Source organism: Enhydra lutris, unplaced genomic scaffold, assembly GCF_002288905.1.
Source record: "Enhydra lutris kenyoni isolate GAN:26980312 unplaced genomic scaffold, ASM228890v2 scaffoldscaffold87, whole genome shotgun sequence".
Taxonomy (NCBI): Eukaryota; Metazoa; Chordata; class Mammalia; order Carnivora; family Mustelidae; genus Enhydra; species Enhydra lutris.
This window is the reverse complement of record NW_019154171.1, coordinates 3,875,000-3,891,744: the sequence shown is the minus strand read 5'-3', so window position 1 is coordinate 3,891,744 and position 16,745 is coordinate 3,875,000. Positions and strand designations below refer to the sequence as shown.

The 16,745-nt window shown below is 34.7% G+C and overlaps 1 protein-coding gene across 3 annotated transcripts in view; it reads right to left on the bottom strand.

The window, feature by feature from the left end:
- The window catches only part of LOC111161912 (ubiquitin protein ligase E3A), a 91,160-nt gene that overhangs the window by 30,270 nt on the left and 44,145 nt on the right, over positions 1–16,745 (bottom strand). For all 3 annotated transcript variants that reach the window (XM_022525985.1, XM_022525986.1, XM_022525984.1), the window contains 2 exons: positions 8,593–8,900; positions 897–2,143 (listed from right to left, as the gene is read on the bottom strand). In XM_022525985.1, the coding sequence (XP_022381693.1) occupies positions 897–2,143; positions 8,593–8,900 (1,555 nt within the window). The remainder of the gene's footprint in view (positions 1–896; positions 2,144–8,592; positions 8,901–16,745) is intronic.

Sequence of the window (16,745 nt, the reverse complement as noted above, 5' to 3'; positions counted from 1 at the left end):
GATTACTTAAAAGTAAAACTTTAAAAAAAAAACACACACACACACAAAAATAACCTGTGATAAAGCACCCTATGACAAATGAAAATTTTGGTACTTGATTGGCAATTGGTTTTTGTCTTCTCCCAGGCCTGCATTCTTAAATGGGGGCACTAAAATTCTTACTTTTTGTGGAGGCAAGCAATTAACAAAAGGCAATCTGGAGAAACAGGAAGTTGGAAGGTGGGTATTTGAGTTCCTAATATTCTCCCAGCTCAATCTCCCTGGATTGGGTTGATGATAAAAAGCACCATTAATCAAGATTCCTGGAGTTTCAACCAACTCCAAGATACTTAAGTGGTAAGAAAATATCACAATAAGGCAGTGCTATACGAGGCATTCTGAGTGATCCAGCAGGAACTCTTACTAGCAGCACGCACCAAACTGCCCAGATCACTTCACCTTCACGATAACATAACTCTAAATTTTACATCATGGAATTTCTGGATACTACTTATTATTTCATGGTATGATTTTATTGTTTCACTCTTCCCAGTTAAGATTTGACATTCATACGTATTAGTGGGTATCTCCACATCCCCCTTGTTCCTGTGCTTTGGTCCTTTCCCAACATCCACTTGTCTTCTGAATAGAGAAGAAATTTTTGGAGTTATTTGTCCATATTTGGAAAATCTATTCGTTTTCAAATAGAGAGTGATCATTATTCGAGACAACCAATACTTTAAATTTGGACAGGAACAAAAGAATAATATTTACAACTTATAATACAAAAACATCCATATATTCCTATACCATATAATGCCGTATTTTTTTCAAGTGAATGCACTGAACTGTATTACAATCTCCCCAATATTAGGTATTTATTCTAGTACTAATTTTTAAGCATAAGCCCAACTTACCCGGACAAGTGCATCATCTATGATATGGTCACGTCTGACTTTGAGTCTCAAATACGGATTCAACTGCTGTCCTTGAACTAAGCTGTAGAGAACAGTGATTCTTCGTTCACTGTACATGCGAATTCTATTGTCATAATATAATCCCAAATTCTTTGTGACAGCATTCAATATAAAGGGACATGTCATGAAAGAGAATTTGTTCTCTGTTTCTACTTTGAAAAAAGTATAATCTTTATCCATTTCTAGAACATCATTCAGTGGTTCATTAATAAACTCTTCAAAAGGGATAAGTGGTTTTCGACAATCCAGAGTTTTAACACCAAGTTCAGTTTCCAGGGGGTCCACTCGAGGACCTTTCTTGTTTCTTCTTTCCTCTCCCAAAAGCTCCTGAAGTGTCAATTCACTGGACTCAGGGATGGGCTCTTCATCATCTTCTTCATTATGATTTGTGTCCACTTCCCCACCCACTACATTTGCATAGTAAACCATTTTCAAGCACTTTGAAGCAGCAACAATAGCATCATCATCATTCACTAGATTCCGACTGTTAAATTCATTGCTTATGACTTTGTAAGTAATAAGTTGCTGAAATGTTTCCATCATTCTACGAATCTGGTCTGCACTGTATTTAGACCACAGTCTAACCAATTTTCCTTGCGCTGCGAGGGGTAGCTTACTCATTGCTTTGCAAAATAAAGGCAAAGCCATTTCCAGATATTCAGGACTGTGGAGATTTCTATTCTCCATTACAATAATGAATAAATTCAGATAATTAGGATCTCGAGAGTATACATTGTGATACGTCAAGTCACATTCCACATTAGGTGACAAATACACAAGTGCATTGAGAAAAGCAGTTTCTATTTTTTCATTAGAGAGTAATCTGGTGTAGACCCTTCTAATGGCCTCAATATCCACAGACACATCATCAGGGCCTAATTTTTGTAAGTTGTTATCGCCTTGTGAACTATCACTTATCCTTGAAGAAGATGCCTCTGAATCTTCTTCCATAGCAGCAGCAGAACATGCAGCTTTTTCCTTTTCATCTTCATCTTTGTCTTCATCCTTTCCTTGAAGAGATTTAAGTTCTTCCTTGGTGTGTTGTTTGACTTTCCGAAAGCTCTGTACCAATGCCTCAGCACTAGAAAAAACTCTTCCAATAACACGGATCAAAGGGGAATAATCCTCTCTCTCTCTACATAATTCAAGAATTTCATATACCGTCTCTTCTGTTAGGTAAGTCACATCTAAAAAAATTAGAGAGAAAAAGGAGAACATTTATTTTTATAAGTATGTTTAACTTGTCTTAAGTTCTAGTGCAAAGTAAAATAGTATTGTACTCAATATCATTTATGACTTACAACTCTTTTAAAACATTTCTAATACTTAGATTCAACAAACAAAACAGATTTACTTATTTTTGTTAATGAACTACTATAAGAGCCAACAACCTCACCCATTCTTTGTACATTCTTTCAATAATATGTAGCTTTTAATGAGCTCAAACTCTTTCACAATCACAGTGGAAATTAACATGCAGCTTTAACTTATAAATATGAACCAAGACAATCATGTGTTGATTTGATTCATCACAATACACCTCTTACAATCTTATTTTAGAGCAGAAACACATTCTTCTGAGAGGCTTCTTTCTTATTTCACTCTTCCCAAAAGACTGAGGCAAAGTCAAGAAAGATTCTTTGAGCATCCTCTTTGGGAAACAGCCCTTGTCTAAGTTGTATCTTAAAATCAAACTGGTTCCTTCTGAGTCTTTTCAGTTTTTCCCAGGGTGGTCATTCCATGGGTGATTGAGAAAAATTACTACGCCATTTCTCATAAGATCTCAAGCTGACAAACAATGCCATCTGTAGCCAGGAATCAGGTTGGAATAAACAGGAAATAGTGACAAGAGTAATAAAAAATTGAGCGGTAGAAGGCAACTTAGAAGCAGACAAGTGAAAACAGATTACTATGTAGTCACCAAAATCTTTTTCTTCTCCTTTCTGGGCAGAATTGGATCGTATCTCCCAGCTTTCCCAGGTTTTTGAGGTTAAGTGCTACTTTCAGGCCAAGGCTTTTCCTTCTGGCTAAATGGGAGGACGTTCCCAGGATGCTTAGGAAGCCATGTGCTGAAGATTTACAATGACACTTCAGCAGCATTTCTGAATGATTATGTGATGTGGAACTTTGCCAACTAGAATATCAGGCTATTAGAGGACCTAGAAATAAATTTCCACTTTGTTTAATAAGCTAGTGCTTTTTCTGGTATATACTTAATATTGCAGTCTAGTTGATCCTTACTAATATAGAAAGAAGCTTTTCACCTTTCCCCACCTTGCCGTCAAAGACTTTAAAATACCAGCAGACTGTCTAAATTATGCTTATTAATCCTTCTTGGTACTTTTCTGGTGCTAAAAATTGTATAGGTCAGATGAGCTGATCAGTTTTTTTGCAGACTGCATTACCATCATAACCATTATTTTTGCAGTCTGTATTATTCAAATCCAAGGGAATTTTATTATGTTTTTCTATAACATCCATGAAATTGCATGATCAAGAAACAACCCTTTGTAAGAGGCAAAAATGACAGGAGGCAATGAAAGGCTAGACCAAATATCAATTTATTACACATTTTCAGAGTTATACTAATGTTAACAAGTTGAAATTCCAATGAAATCACAGAAGAAATAAGAATGAAAAGAACATTTCAAGGATTTTTTGAGATAAAAATCTCTGGAAGGAGGGACTACTACAGGGATGAAAGAGTCTATAGCAGTTTGCTGGTATGCATTTTACTTCCCTCTCACATCTGTCTCTAAATAGTAGCTTAGACCTCCATTATCACTTTTTTAAGTACTTTTATATTTGCTCTTTTTATATTTGCCAGAGAATACTCTTTCAAACAAAAACCAGATAAACATATGGCACTAATTCTCTTCAACAACAAAATATAAATCTATACATACATCCCCTTGAAAGGAATGAAGAGTTAAGTTTGGAGATTATGGAATGCATAAGCATTCCACTCCCAAAAGGGAATGCCACTGAATGAAACACATTAGAACAAAAAAGGAAAACTCCATGTGTGTTCCCTCTTATGCTTTGCTTACTCACACACACAAAAAAGAATTTTAACATGCTGTTTTCTAAAACTCCAAGTTGTCATCTTTTACTCAAATGTTAATTTATTTCATCAGTTTCATATGAGCTTTCATAACATTTAACTCTTTCACAGAAAGCACTGAATACAGTGATTGAAGAGGAAAACCATGTAAAACATTCCAACTCCTAGAGTAATAGATCTCAATGCTTGGAGACATCATACAATTGACAACTCACAGATTCAATACCTCAAATAATAAACTCCCTGGTACTTACCATGAGTTTCAATTTAAAAAAAGAAGGAAAAAATCCAACATTTTAAAAGTTAAAATTAACTTAGCTCTGATGTACTCACTCTCATGATCTATTCTCAAAAGAAAAACAAAAACAAAACCCCACCTTTCATTTTCTCACTTATAATCTGAGATAAGCTAAATAATCACAAAATTTCACCTTACCAAAGCTAAGAAATATACCTCAACAACACTATTTTTCTCTTATGACTTGCATGAATATCAGGCAACTGGGGATAAAATAAACTGTTTTAATATTCAAATAAGAACATAAATGATTACATTTCACATGAAAATATAGAAATAAAAACATTCTGACCCTATAGTCAAACAACCTCATTAAAAAAAAGTAAAAATATCCTTTAAACATTAGATAATTGAATTTCACTTTACAAATCAACTGTATAACCTATTCTAAAAGCTAAAGGAAGAATGAATGCTCTGAGCAAAGATAATTAAAAACACTTTAAAGTTCCATGTTACTTATATGTACATGTGTGCTTTTTGTGATCCCTAAGGACTATCACACATATCTGCTATTGCTCAAAGTATTCAAATGTTGGTCAACAGCTAAGACTAACCAATTACTAAAAGGAAATGAAACCATTAATGATCGACCAAAGGACATAATTTTCAACTGATATAAAGATGTCTACATTCAATGCTGGATAGTACCCCCAGAGTTTTGTGTCCTGAGTTATCCTAATTTAGTTCACACGAATACGGCAACTTATATTTTATACTGAGATTATTTATAACTCCAAATTAGAATTATTAATCATTCAGTATCTAAAAGGTGATCTTATGAAACTCTGGTCTTCCTCTAACTCTCTAATATACCTGGACAGACACTGTAGGCTGGCAAACTCCAAATCTATTCACCCCTCTTCTCTGACATGCCATCATATAACAGAAACTATAAAAACTAAACACTAGTATTCTAATCCTCATTTGCACCTGGGGGATGACATGTGGCACAGGTCTGCCAATTACCTAAGTGGAAGTCCACTGATGCACTTCTGAAGGTTTATTTTCCTGATAAACGGGGTCAAACATGATTAACTCATATTATGAGTGCAACAGAATCGCCTAATTTTTTATTAATATATCAAATAAGCTAATAACATCTTCAAATTATTTAAGCATAAGCTATACATGTCTCTACAAATTATAAAATACTGTCCTTCAAATTAAAAAGTAAAAAGCAATGTTTACTAATATTTCCAAGACCATTTTCCATAAGGCAGTACTATACAAGCCAATAAAAAACACCATCAAATTGTGGAAGAAATAAAAACGGAGCACCCCAAATAGTCTCTGCATTTTGAATAAACTATTCAGATACATTATTTTACAGGAAAGAGAAAAAATGATATATTTTGTCTATTAATTTTATGGAGATTATATTTCTAAAATATAGTACACTATAATAAAAGTCTAAATATACCAAGGAAGTGGCAGGCCTGTCAACAAATACTTAATTGAAGCAGAGGATAATTTTAGAGGCACAGAGGTAATTTAATCTTCATTGTGACAAATGGACTCCTATACATGTACTGTACAACATATAAAATTTCTCAATAAAATTTCTACCTCTTTTAATATTTGTTTCACAAAGATAAGATACATGCAAATGATCATTAAATGAACAACTATAAAAGTTCAACCACAAAAGTAACAGTTTACCACACCGTGAATCTGATCTTCGGCCCCTGCTACCAGACTGTCAACACCTGTAGTTTCTTTTATGGGCTTTAACTCTTTAAGAGTTAATCTTTAGATCTGTTCTATTACGATATGTAGATATCCCTGCTTTTCGAAAGTTCCCACTAGGCAACCTCACTTATAGTAAGAAAGTTAAAAAGCAAAAAAGCGTTTAGTGTTTGTTTTACTGGAAGCCATTACAGAGGCAAAACATACTCTGAGGAGCAAGAGCAGCACTGACATCCCCTTCCCCAAGAATTACACTCAGCATCTCAGCCTCAAGTCACCATAGCTTTGAACTGTGTCTGTGGGCGTCTGTGTTTATCTCAATTCATTTTGTACATCCATTAGTAAGATGTGTCCTAAGGTATCAGAAAAACCTAAGAGAGGCTATTTTTTGGATAAGGGAACCTCAAAATGTTTTCTGTATAAATTAATGATAATTGCTTCTTCGCTGCGTATGCCATTTTGGCTCATGAAAGTTTCATAGGACTGCTCTACTTTCAGAGGACATCTTCTGCTAAACATCAGTAATCTCTTTCCAAAAAGTGTGAAACTGCTAACTGGGAGCTTATTTCCCATTATTTTAACTGGAAAAAAATTGTAACACCTTCTTACAAGAAAATGAAAAACCCCCCATTTCCTAAAATGTAACCAAAGTAGAGTAAATAACTATTATAAAGTAACCATCTTGTTGGACATAAAATACTGTTTCCTAAATCACCAAATCATAAACTTAATAACAAAAAGTTATTTTTCATGAATCACATGCTGTATCTTACCGGACAGCGACACTCTAGACCCAGACACCCTTTGTTGACATGTTGTTCAGAAAACCTTCAAGTGATTCTGACATTCTATTAATTCCATATAAAATGTATCAATACTTTCCCTAGATAGTGTTTTGTTTAAAATATTGAACTGAATTTTTCAGACAAAAATTAGTTTAAAAAACACTAGATACAAATATTCACAATGTTTATCAATAAAAAGAGATGTTCTACTGAGAAAATATTAAATGAAGAAACATTCCTATATGGGATATCTGTATATTTTGTAATATATGTATGTTCCTGAAAATAAACTTAATCTACAAAATTTTACACTTAAAATTTTTATGCAAAAACAGAATTTGGGGCACACTAAACAATACATATAGAATTTTGTAAAGAGAACCAACAAATATAATTAACAATAAAAATGAAAGTACTAGTGTAGTTAATGCATTTGTAATTCCTAGTAGAAAAAAATACTACAGTAAATAGAAAGTTAAGAGAAAAAAGGGAGTAGGAGGACAGAGTAGCATATTGGAATAAAGTATAAAGGACTGCTAAATTACACAGACTTGAGTAAAAATAGGAAACAAAGACTCGGAATAACCACTCAATAAGCACCTATGATGAAGCACATAGCAAAAAGATGTGTCCATCCACCCTGTACTATAATCCCCTACTGCAGACTGCATTTAACTGCACCAGCGCATTCTACATTTAGTAACTGTTACTCTGTGATGCACACTTGCTAGAGAAATGTGTATAATGGAGTTTCTGCAACTTCCCTGTTACACATACTGACAACATTAACCTACTTATCTACAGTGTATGAGCTAGATCATGTTAACAAGCACACCTTTTGAAGCTGTGTAAAGTTACCAAGTTATGAAAACACCTTTTACTGTGAGGTTAAAGTAAAAAATACAAGAAAATTCCATGTCACCAATTAAATTAAATCTGCATTTAAATCATGCTACTGAAAACTTCAGAGCTGTTCTCCAACTTATACATGTCTTCCACAAAAACCTTCCCCTTTTAAAATATAATAACCTCTGGTAGGGCTGAGCCCTGTCAAATTATTCAGAAATTCAATTACCTTGTTACTAACACTGATTAGTAACTGAGGAAAAGAAAGCTTGGATTTAAAGATTTAAAAATTTTTTTTTAAAAATTTTTAAAAAATGATCCTGAAATGCAGGATCATTTAGAAAACAAGGGCTTAGGTGAAGACTGCCACTGGTAGGTGGTGACGATTCTTGGCAGCATGTGTGTGCCAAATGCCTAGAAGAATCTGAGCAGGATATGTGAAGAATATTAGAAAGAAAAACTGAATTATTTCTCAACGGCTACAAAATTTTGCTTTGCCCTCAGAAATGGAAAAGAATGCCAACACTTCTTTCTGCTTCTTTCACCTCACAGTTCTAGGGTTCCACAACTCATTCCACATATTCAGTCCAGCTATTTGATAATTTAGTTAGATTTTGTGGTCTAGTTTAAGAGATTACCACTTATTATATTTTTCCTAGTGGAAAATGTTCAAAAACTTCCATTAACAAAGGAATCCATTAACAAAGGAACTTTTGGAATATAATCTGCTTCTATTTAGGGACCATTAGAACACTAAAGTGTTCTTAAACCGTTACTTCAATTATTAGTTCTGTCCTTTATCGCAATAAGTAATAGAGTGGTAAATAAATACCACTGTACTATCATGTCCTAACGTCCACACAATTAGACAAAACAAACAAAAATGTCACACATTTTATTTAAATCTCCAATCCAGGTTTCAGTCAAAAACTCTCAATTAAAAATAGAACATCTTACCTCTAAAATCATCTCTTGCTCCTTGTCCTTCCTTCTTGTTCATTTTTATGTCAGAGCAGGAATTGTTAGGGGCACCTTTCGAGTTTTCAAGGTAAGCTGAGCTGGCTCCTTTCTTGGAGGGATGAGGATCACAGAGTTTTGCATTAATCTTATAAAGCTCGAGGGCTTTAATAGCTGCTGCATTGTTATCCATACGAAGAAAAGTTGGACAGGAAGCACAAAATTCATTCGTGCAGGCCTCATTTCCACAGCCCTCAGTTAACTGGTGGTAGTAGCGTTCTATTAGATGCTTTGCAGCTGCTCGCTTCCTGTAGCAAACATTCAAACGATAAGCACAGTGATTAAGATTAGTATAGCTCCCATGTAAAAAGCTCAAGGGATCTTAAAGCAAGGCAAGTTAGTCAAGCAATAAAGTAATAAATCTGCATATTAAGATGAGGTGAAGAACATGGAGATTCACTGTTTATATACAACTTTTAACCAGTGAAATGTTTGATAAAATACTGCCTAAGATACCTCTTTTTTTTTTTTTAGCAGAAATTCTATAAACATTTTATTCATTGTTTTTAAGAAAGTAGCTTCAGAAAAAGAGGAAAACAATCTAGGTCATACACACACACACACACACACACACACACACACACACACACACATACATATATATACTTTTTAATAAAAACTTTTACATAATCTTCATGCATAAAGACCCAGAGGTGGCCATTTGTCTGTGACAGCTCTAATTCCAGCTGTCAAAGGCCTTTACCTGGGACTCCCCATAGCTGACAGCAATGTAGCAAAGGTCCTCCTCTTGCCCATAAAGCCCAGCTGCCTGCCTGCCTCAGTAACAGTTTTATGTTCTGGGACTGTAGAAAATGGGTAGGAAATGCTTTGGGCTAGAATAGGAAGGACAGGGAGGACTGCCCAACCTGCCATGTTTTATCCAAACTCTTCAGGCAAATCCAGACAGGAAGCCTAGCAAGATGAATAAAAACCAGGGACCAAACTTAGTTCTGGAGCTTCCCAGAGACATGGAGTCTGTGACCATGAGTTCCTGCACATGGTAGTAGGAAAAGTTTGATGCTTGTGGAACATTCAAGGCAGGAACAAACAAGCCTTAAAGATCCATCCCTCCATGGCAGGCACACACTTCTACGCTAAAAGAGTCAGAAAGACTCTCTGTTCTGCTTCCTAACTCAGTCCAACCCTCTTTTGACTCTAAATCACAACAACTTAAGACACAAATTTTCCTTCCTTCTGTGGAAGGACAGTCCTTGTTCAACATCTGTCCTATTATAAAAGGGCTGGGGTAGGAGTAGGGTAGCAGGTTGGCATGGAGGGCCACTGACCCAGAATAGCTGAGAGTGGAAAGGATTCCCTGGTTCTCTGGGGGGAATTCTGCAAAAGGTATTTTATTGACCATTTTTTAAAAGGGGGGGGGGGGAATGGTCTTAAAGATGGTAAAAAAGAGACTTGGCTTCTTTCTTGGGTTCTGAAAGCCCAATGCTTTGTTCAGTATTAACAAAAGCCCTGAACAAACGGAGGATGCTGCTTGGGGCAGCAGGAAAAGAGGATGGATTTCATAGCCAACCAAGAGAATGGCAAACAGTGCCAATCAATTCAATTTGGAGGGATCTCTGTGTGGTGAGTATGAATGAGCAGGTGAGTGTGGTGGGAGGAACCTGGGGTTCACTGGCTCCAAACAGTCAACTGTAACAGGTTCATCAAAATCACTGCTGAAATAAAATGTGCTTTTCTTTGGTTTAAAAAAAGGGAGAAAAAAACTTGTTTGATGGTGTATGTGCTTCAATTATTTAGCAGAACAAATGAAAGTCACAAGGTTTATGGCCAAGACTTTTAGTATTTAATCATTTTAAAAAACTAACATTTAAGAATATGAGAGTCTAGTTAAAAGTATCAATCCAACTTCCGTTTATGTAATTACTATTTTAATAGTTTGTAAATACTTGATTTATAGTTAACACAGAACTTCTAACTGGAAACTTTTTTTTCCTCCCAATTATCTACCATGAGAGATATAAAAATAAACTTATAAATGAAATATCCAAAGCTGTGTTATACTACAAGAAAATGATTCTGAGCATATAATGCTGAACCTAAAACATGTCACTGAACTTGCTCATTAATGCCATGTCATAGAAACATGGAATATTTTAAGTTCCCTTAGGGCAAAGTCTTGTTTCACTACTACAACGAGAACCTAAAATATGTAGATTCACGTTCTTAACTGGCTGTTCTAGCAGAGCTTGCAAAGATACTGAAGAAGAGATTATTTCATCAAGCAAGAAGCCAAGCTACAGTATCTACCTCTACGGTTTATTCAACTCTAAGATCTATGCTTCTACTGTCTGATAATGTGAGATTACCGTAACTTAAAAAAAGTAATCTACTGGATCCAAAGAAACATAATTCATAGCTATTCCTTTTGGTTTGAAATTCACATGCATGGGAATAAAAACTACAAAAAATCGAAACTATTAAAAAAAATTATTTGACTCTCTAAATGTTCCACAATTATCTTACTAACATGTAAGACTAAATGGCAAATGGCAAAAGAGTTCACATCTTGTTAATTGTGGGCTATATCTTGTTAATCATGAGAAACTGAACAAGAAGGCAAATGAGCAGTAGATAAGACTTTTGTCTCAAAAGTAGAACTTTGTCTCTAAATTATCAAGGTAAGTGACAAAGACTAGCACAATTAACCCTTGAACAATGTTAGCATCAGGGGTACAACCCCCTTGCACAGTTGAAATCTGCATATAACCTTAGATTCCCCTATAACTTAACTTCAAATACCCTACTACTGACCAGAAACCTTACCAATAACATAAAAAGGCAATTAACACTTTCATATGTTATATGTATTATATACTATATTCTTACATTAAAGTGAGCTAGAGAAAAGAAAATATTTATAAAATCTTAAGGAAGACAAAATACATTTATAGTACTGTCCGGATTTATCAACATGTAAAAAATATATATATATTTGTGCGGGTATATATATACCCGCACAATTCAAACCTATGTTGTTCAAGGGTCAACTGTAATTCAAAAACATTCAATTCATTCTGATGCTTCTATTTTTCAAATGTTCCATGCAAACCCATGCATGCAAAGAGAGAGAGAAAAAAAACCCTACAAAACACACTTAAAAACTGCATGGGCATCACCTATTTTATTACACGTACCTACAAACAATCCAATTTCTGAAAATTAAAGATTATTCCAGATATATCACCATGCAAAACAGTAAAGTAACAACATGTAAAGAAAGAAATACAGAACCTAGAAGATTTATATATACCATATGTTGCTATCATTTATTAAAGAATGGGAGATTAATAATACCATCTTCTCCAGAAATACAGTAGCTTTCCCTAAGAAAATGTAAATGGAATGTATTTCTACTCTGTAGGAAAATTATGAACATATATCAAAGTTTTAAAATTATAATGTCTTAAAAAGTCTAAAAATATATGGAAAAATGTATTAACATTTTGATTTGAATAGCCTCAAGACTTATTAAATTGTCCATATGACTTTTTAATGATTAATTATAATTCAAAATACCAAATACTAGTTTGATATATATACAAATACATAATTTTTGAATAGCCTCAAAGCTTACTAAATTGTCTGTATAAGTTTTTAATGATTAATTATCAAAATTCAAAATACCAAACACTAGTTATTTTCTTAATAAGAATATCAGGTTTTGTCCTAAGAAAAACTTCCCCAAAACCGAGTCATATTACCTAATGCTTCTGTGTGTAATCCATAAAGGAGTGTGAACAGCAAAAATAGGACAAGACTGAGAAATTAGCAGATCTGAGTTACATGACCGCTCCTTCTGCCTCTAAAAACCTGTAAGATCCTAAACAAGTAATTCTCTGAGTCTCAGTTTTCCCACCTTTCAGTTCTAAAGTTTAGGTTATTCTACATAAGAGATAGGCAAACACAGTACTAGTGATTGATGAGTGTCTGGTAACATACTATGCACTCTGGTGTAGGTTATCTCATTTGAATCCCATGATGAGGATTACCTTCAGTTCACAGCTAAAGGAGACAGAACTGAAATAAAATCAAGTACTCAAGATCACATGAAGGAAAATGCAGAATCAGGACAAGAACAGGAGTCAGGGGTCTTTCGGCTCTGGAGTCTAAGTCATTTCCACTACATTGTCTCACAGAAAGTGACTGATTTCAAAATAATTCTTAACAACAGTAGTACTAAAAACTCCTTTAGGAAAAAAAAATTCCCCATAAATAATATGTAATCAAAAAAAAAAAGCAAAACCCTGAAAAATCAAAAATTTGAATCTCATATTTATGCATATCCACTACCTCATAAGTATAACCAAATTTTTTAAGGAAAAAATACCACAACATTCTGTAAAGTTAATGTATCTGTAATTTCTTGAGAACCAATGTGCTATAGATGTTCCCACTCTGGAAAGGCTGTAAGCCCTACCAGTTAAGAGCTTGCACTCTGAAGCCAGGCTCCCCAACTTCACATGTTGGCTCTGCCACTTGTAACTATGTAACTGTAAATGAGTTACTTAACATTTCTGTGTCTCTGATTCTTCATCATTAAAGTAATGGTATACATTAACAATTATCATGGGTGTGAGAGAATTAAATGAGTTAATGTATATAAAACAGTAAGAACACTGCCTGGCATCTAGTAAGCACCACGATGAGTTCGCTGCTATTACTGTTATGATTATTACTAAGATCTAAGTTTATGAATTAGCTATATAAACCATCATTGTGCTGATGCTCAGAGCAGTTACATAACAAGTTACAAATCTAGTAAGAGATTTGAGCCCAGGCTTGACTCAAACCTGGGTTTTAAAACCACTAAGAGGAGATTTAATATCAGACAGAAGAAAGCAGGCCCCCTCTATTCAGTCCACTTCTCTGCCCAAGACCTAGAAATAGTAGCTACACAGGTGAGACAGGACTGAAAAGAGGCCATGCCAGAACTTCCACGTTATCAGCAGAATCAATTATATTAAACATTTTTTCTTCTTTACTCACACCAATGATACCCTGAATTATCTCTGTACAATTCTGTATCCCCATCTAATTTAGAGCATATAGAAGGCCTCTATGTTGGGAATATGTACATAAATGATCTTTTTATAAATAAGTAAGTTGTACAGGGTTAATCCCTATATAGTAGGAGTCACCAAATCTTAGCTTATGGGCCAAATCTATCCTGCACCTGGTTTTTATAGCCCCCAAGATAAAAATGGTTTTCATAATTTTAAATGGTTGACAAAATCAGAAAAAAATATTTTGTGATATGCAAAATTATATGAAGATCAAATTCAGTGACCAAAATTCTTATTAAAACATAACCAAGATCATTAATTTAATTATTGTCTATGGCTGTTTTCGCATTACAAAAGCAGAGTTGAGTAGTTTGAAGAGACTCTACGGCTTGCAAATCCTAAAATAAATCCCACCTGGCCCTTTACAGAAAAAATTTCCCAACTCTTAATTTAGAGTCTATGTTCTTTACTTTCTGTGACATTTCCATCTAAGCACATGGCCTGCTCACTTTCTCCTCTGCAAATCAATATAGCAAGATGTGTACTTTTCCCTGCCTATGATTAAAGCAGAGAAAAAGAAAGAAAAAGGAGGACAAGAGAAAAAAAGAAAAAGAACAAAACAATATAGAAAACAGGAAAGAAATGAAGAGACTCCTTCCATAACCAGATCCCTTTAGGGACACCTTATCTGCCACTCATAATCAAAATTACAAGAGAAGAGGAGCTATGGCTTACTATCTTTTTTAGAAAGTTTATATTTAAATTCCAGTTAGTTAACAGACAGTGTATATTAGTTTCAGGTGTACAATACAGTGATTCAACACTTCCACACAACACTCAGTGCTTGTGACAAGTACAGTCCTTAATTCCCATCACCTATTTAACTGATCTCCCCACTCATCTCCTCTCAGTTTGTTCTCTATAGTTGTGCTATAGTTTGTTCTCTATAGTCTGTTTCTTGGTTTTTCGCTCTTTTCCCCCTCGTGTTTGTTGGTTTTGTTTCTTAAATTCCACCTATGAGTGAAACTATATGGTATTTGTCTTTCTCTGACTTACTTCCCTTAGCAAAACACTCTCAAGCTCCATTCATGGTGCTGCAAACGGCAAGATTTTATTCTGTTTTTATGGCTGAGTAACATTCTATTGTATATATACCACATCTTCTTTATCCATCCATCAGTTATTGGACACTGGGGCTGTTCTCGTAATATCACTATTATAGATAATGCTACGATAAACACTGAAGTGCATGTATCCCTCTGAATTAGTGTTTTTGTATTCTTTGGGTAAATACCTAGCAGTGCAACTTAAACTACAAAAATCCTAGAGAAGAACATACACAGTAACCTCTTTGACATTGGCCACAGCAACTTCTTTCTAGATATGTCTCCTGAGGCAAGGGAAACAAAAGCAAAAATGAACTATTGGGACTTCATCAAGATAAAACACTTCTGCACAGAAAACAACCAACAAAACTAAAAGGCAACCCACAGAATGGGAGAAGATATTTGCAAGTGACAGATCTGATAAAGGGTTAGTATGCAAAATATATAAAGAACTTAACACCCCCCCCAAAAAAACCAATAATCCAATTTGAAAATGGGCAGAAGACATGAACAGATATTTTTCCAAAGACATCCAAATGGCCAACAGACAGATGAAAAGATGTTCAACATCACTCATCACCATGGCAGTACAAATCAAAACTACAATAAGGTATCACCTATGTCAGAATGGCTAAAATCAACACAAAGAACAAGTTGTTAGCAAGAATGTGGAGAAAGGGGAACCCCTCTTGCACTGCTGGTGGGAATGCAAACTGGCACAACCACTGTGGAAAACAATATGGAGGTTCCTCAAAAAGTTAAAAATATGGCTTACTTTCTATAATTTCCTCACGTTTCACGTACTCTTCTTATTGAGTCAATAATGATGGAGGGCAAGTGAGATTGTCCAGTGAGAAAGGCTCTCAAAGTTAAAGTAGACAAGTGAAAATATGCACTTAAAACAGACAACACTTTCTATTTACTTATTTTATTTGTAAGGCTCAATTTGTTAGTTCTACAAATAAAATTACATGTGGTAGGTCAAAGTTACTCTAGAAAAGTTGACATAAATCTTTAAAAAATAGTTTCACCTGAGAGGTAAGGACATGGAGGTCAGCAATTTGAAATGCATGAGGGGGAAAAAAAAAAGATGGAATGATACACTGACAGACAAAAGGATATGTGATAAAACATTATTAGTAATATCTAGATGATAGGCTTATTGTGTCAACTGCAAAAATCTTTCAACTTTGCTGCATGTTTGTTAAGTTTTCAAAATAAAATACTGGGAGAAAATACTGCCACCATACTATAACTTTTCAGAGCAGTCAACAGCCAGAAGAAATGGTTTCAGCCACTGGTGGATGAAAAAGGAAAACCAACATGTTATCAATGGCACTAATACTGTGTTGACTGACATTAAATCTAATTTTTGAATCAATCCAATATTCACCCAACAAAACAAAAAAAATGCCTACAATACTAATAAAAATAAAAGTTATAAGCTGGCAGTAACTATGCATAGCAACTTAATTTACCTTCATGGAGAAAAATACTAGGAAGTATGTTAAATATTCCTATGCCAATGGCAAGCCATTGGGGTTAGAACCACTGAAATGGCTGCCAACAATGTAAAAGATGAAAGTTGCAAAAAGATCTTAAACTTAACGGGTAGTCAGAAAATAGGTAATGAATATAAGAATGAAGATGAAGCCACAAAAATTGCTATTGTCCTAAAGTGAAGATGTGCTAGTGAACAATGAGCAAACAAGACTGAAATTAGAGTTAAAGACAAAAATGATAGAACATTAAAGAAATAGTTATTTGTGACATGCATCATAAAAACTAATGCAGGGCGCCTGGGTGGCTCAGTGGGTTAAGCCTCTGCTTTTGGCTCAGGTCATGATCCCAGGGTTCCTGGATCGGGCTCTCTGTTCAGCAGGGAGCCTGCTTCCCCCTCTCTCTCTGCTTGCCTCTCTGCCTACTTGTGATTTCTGTCAAATAAATAAATAAAATCTTAAAAAAA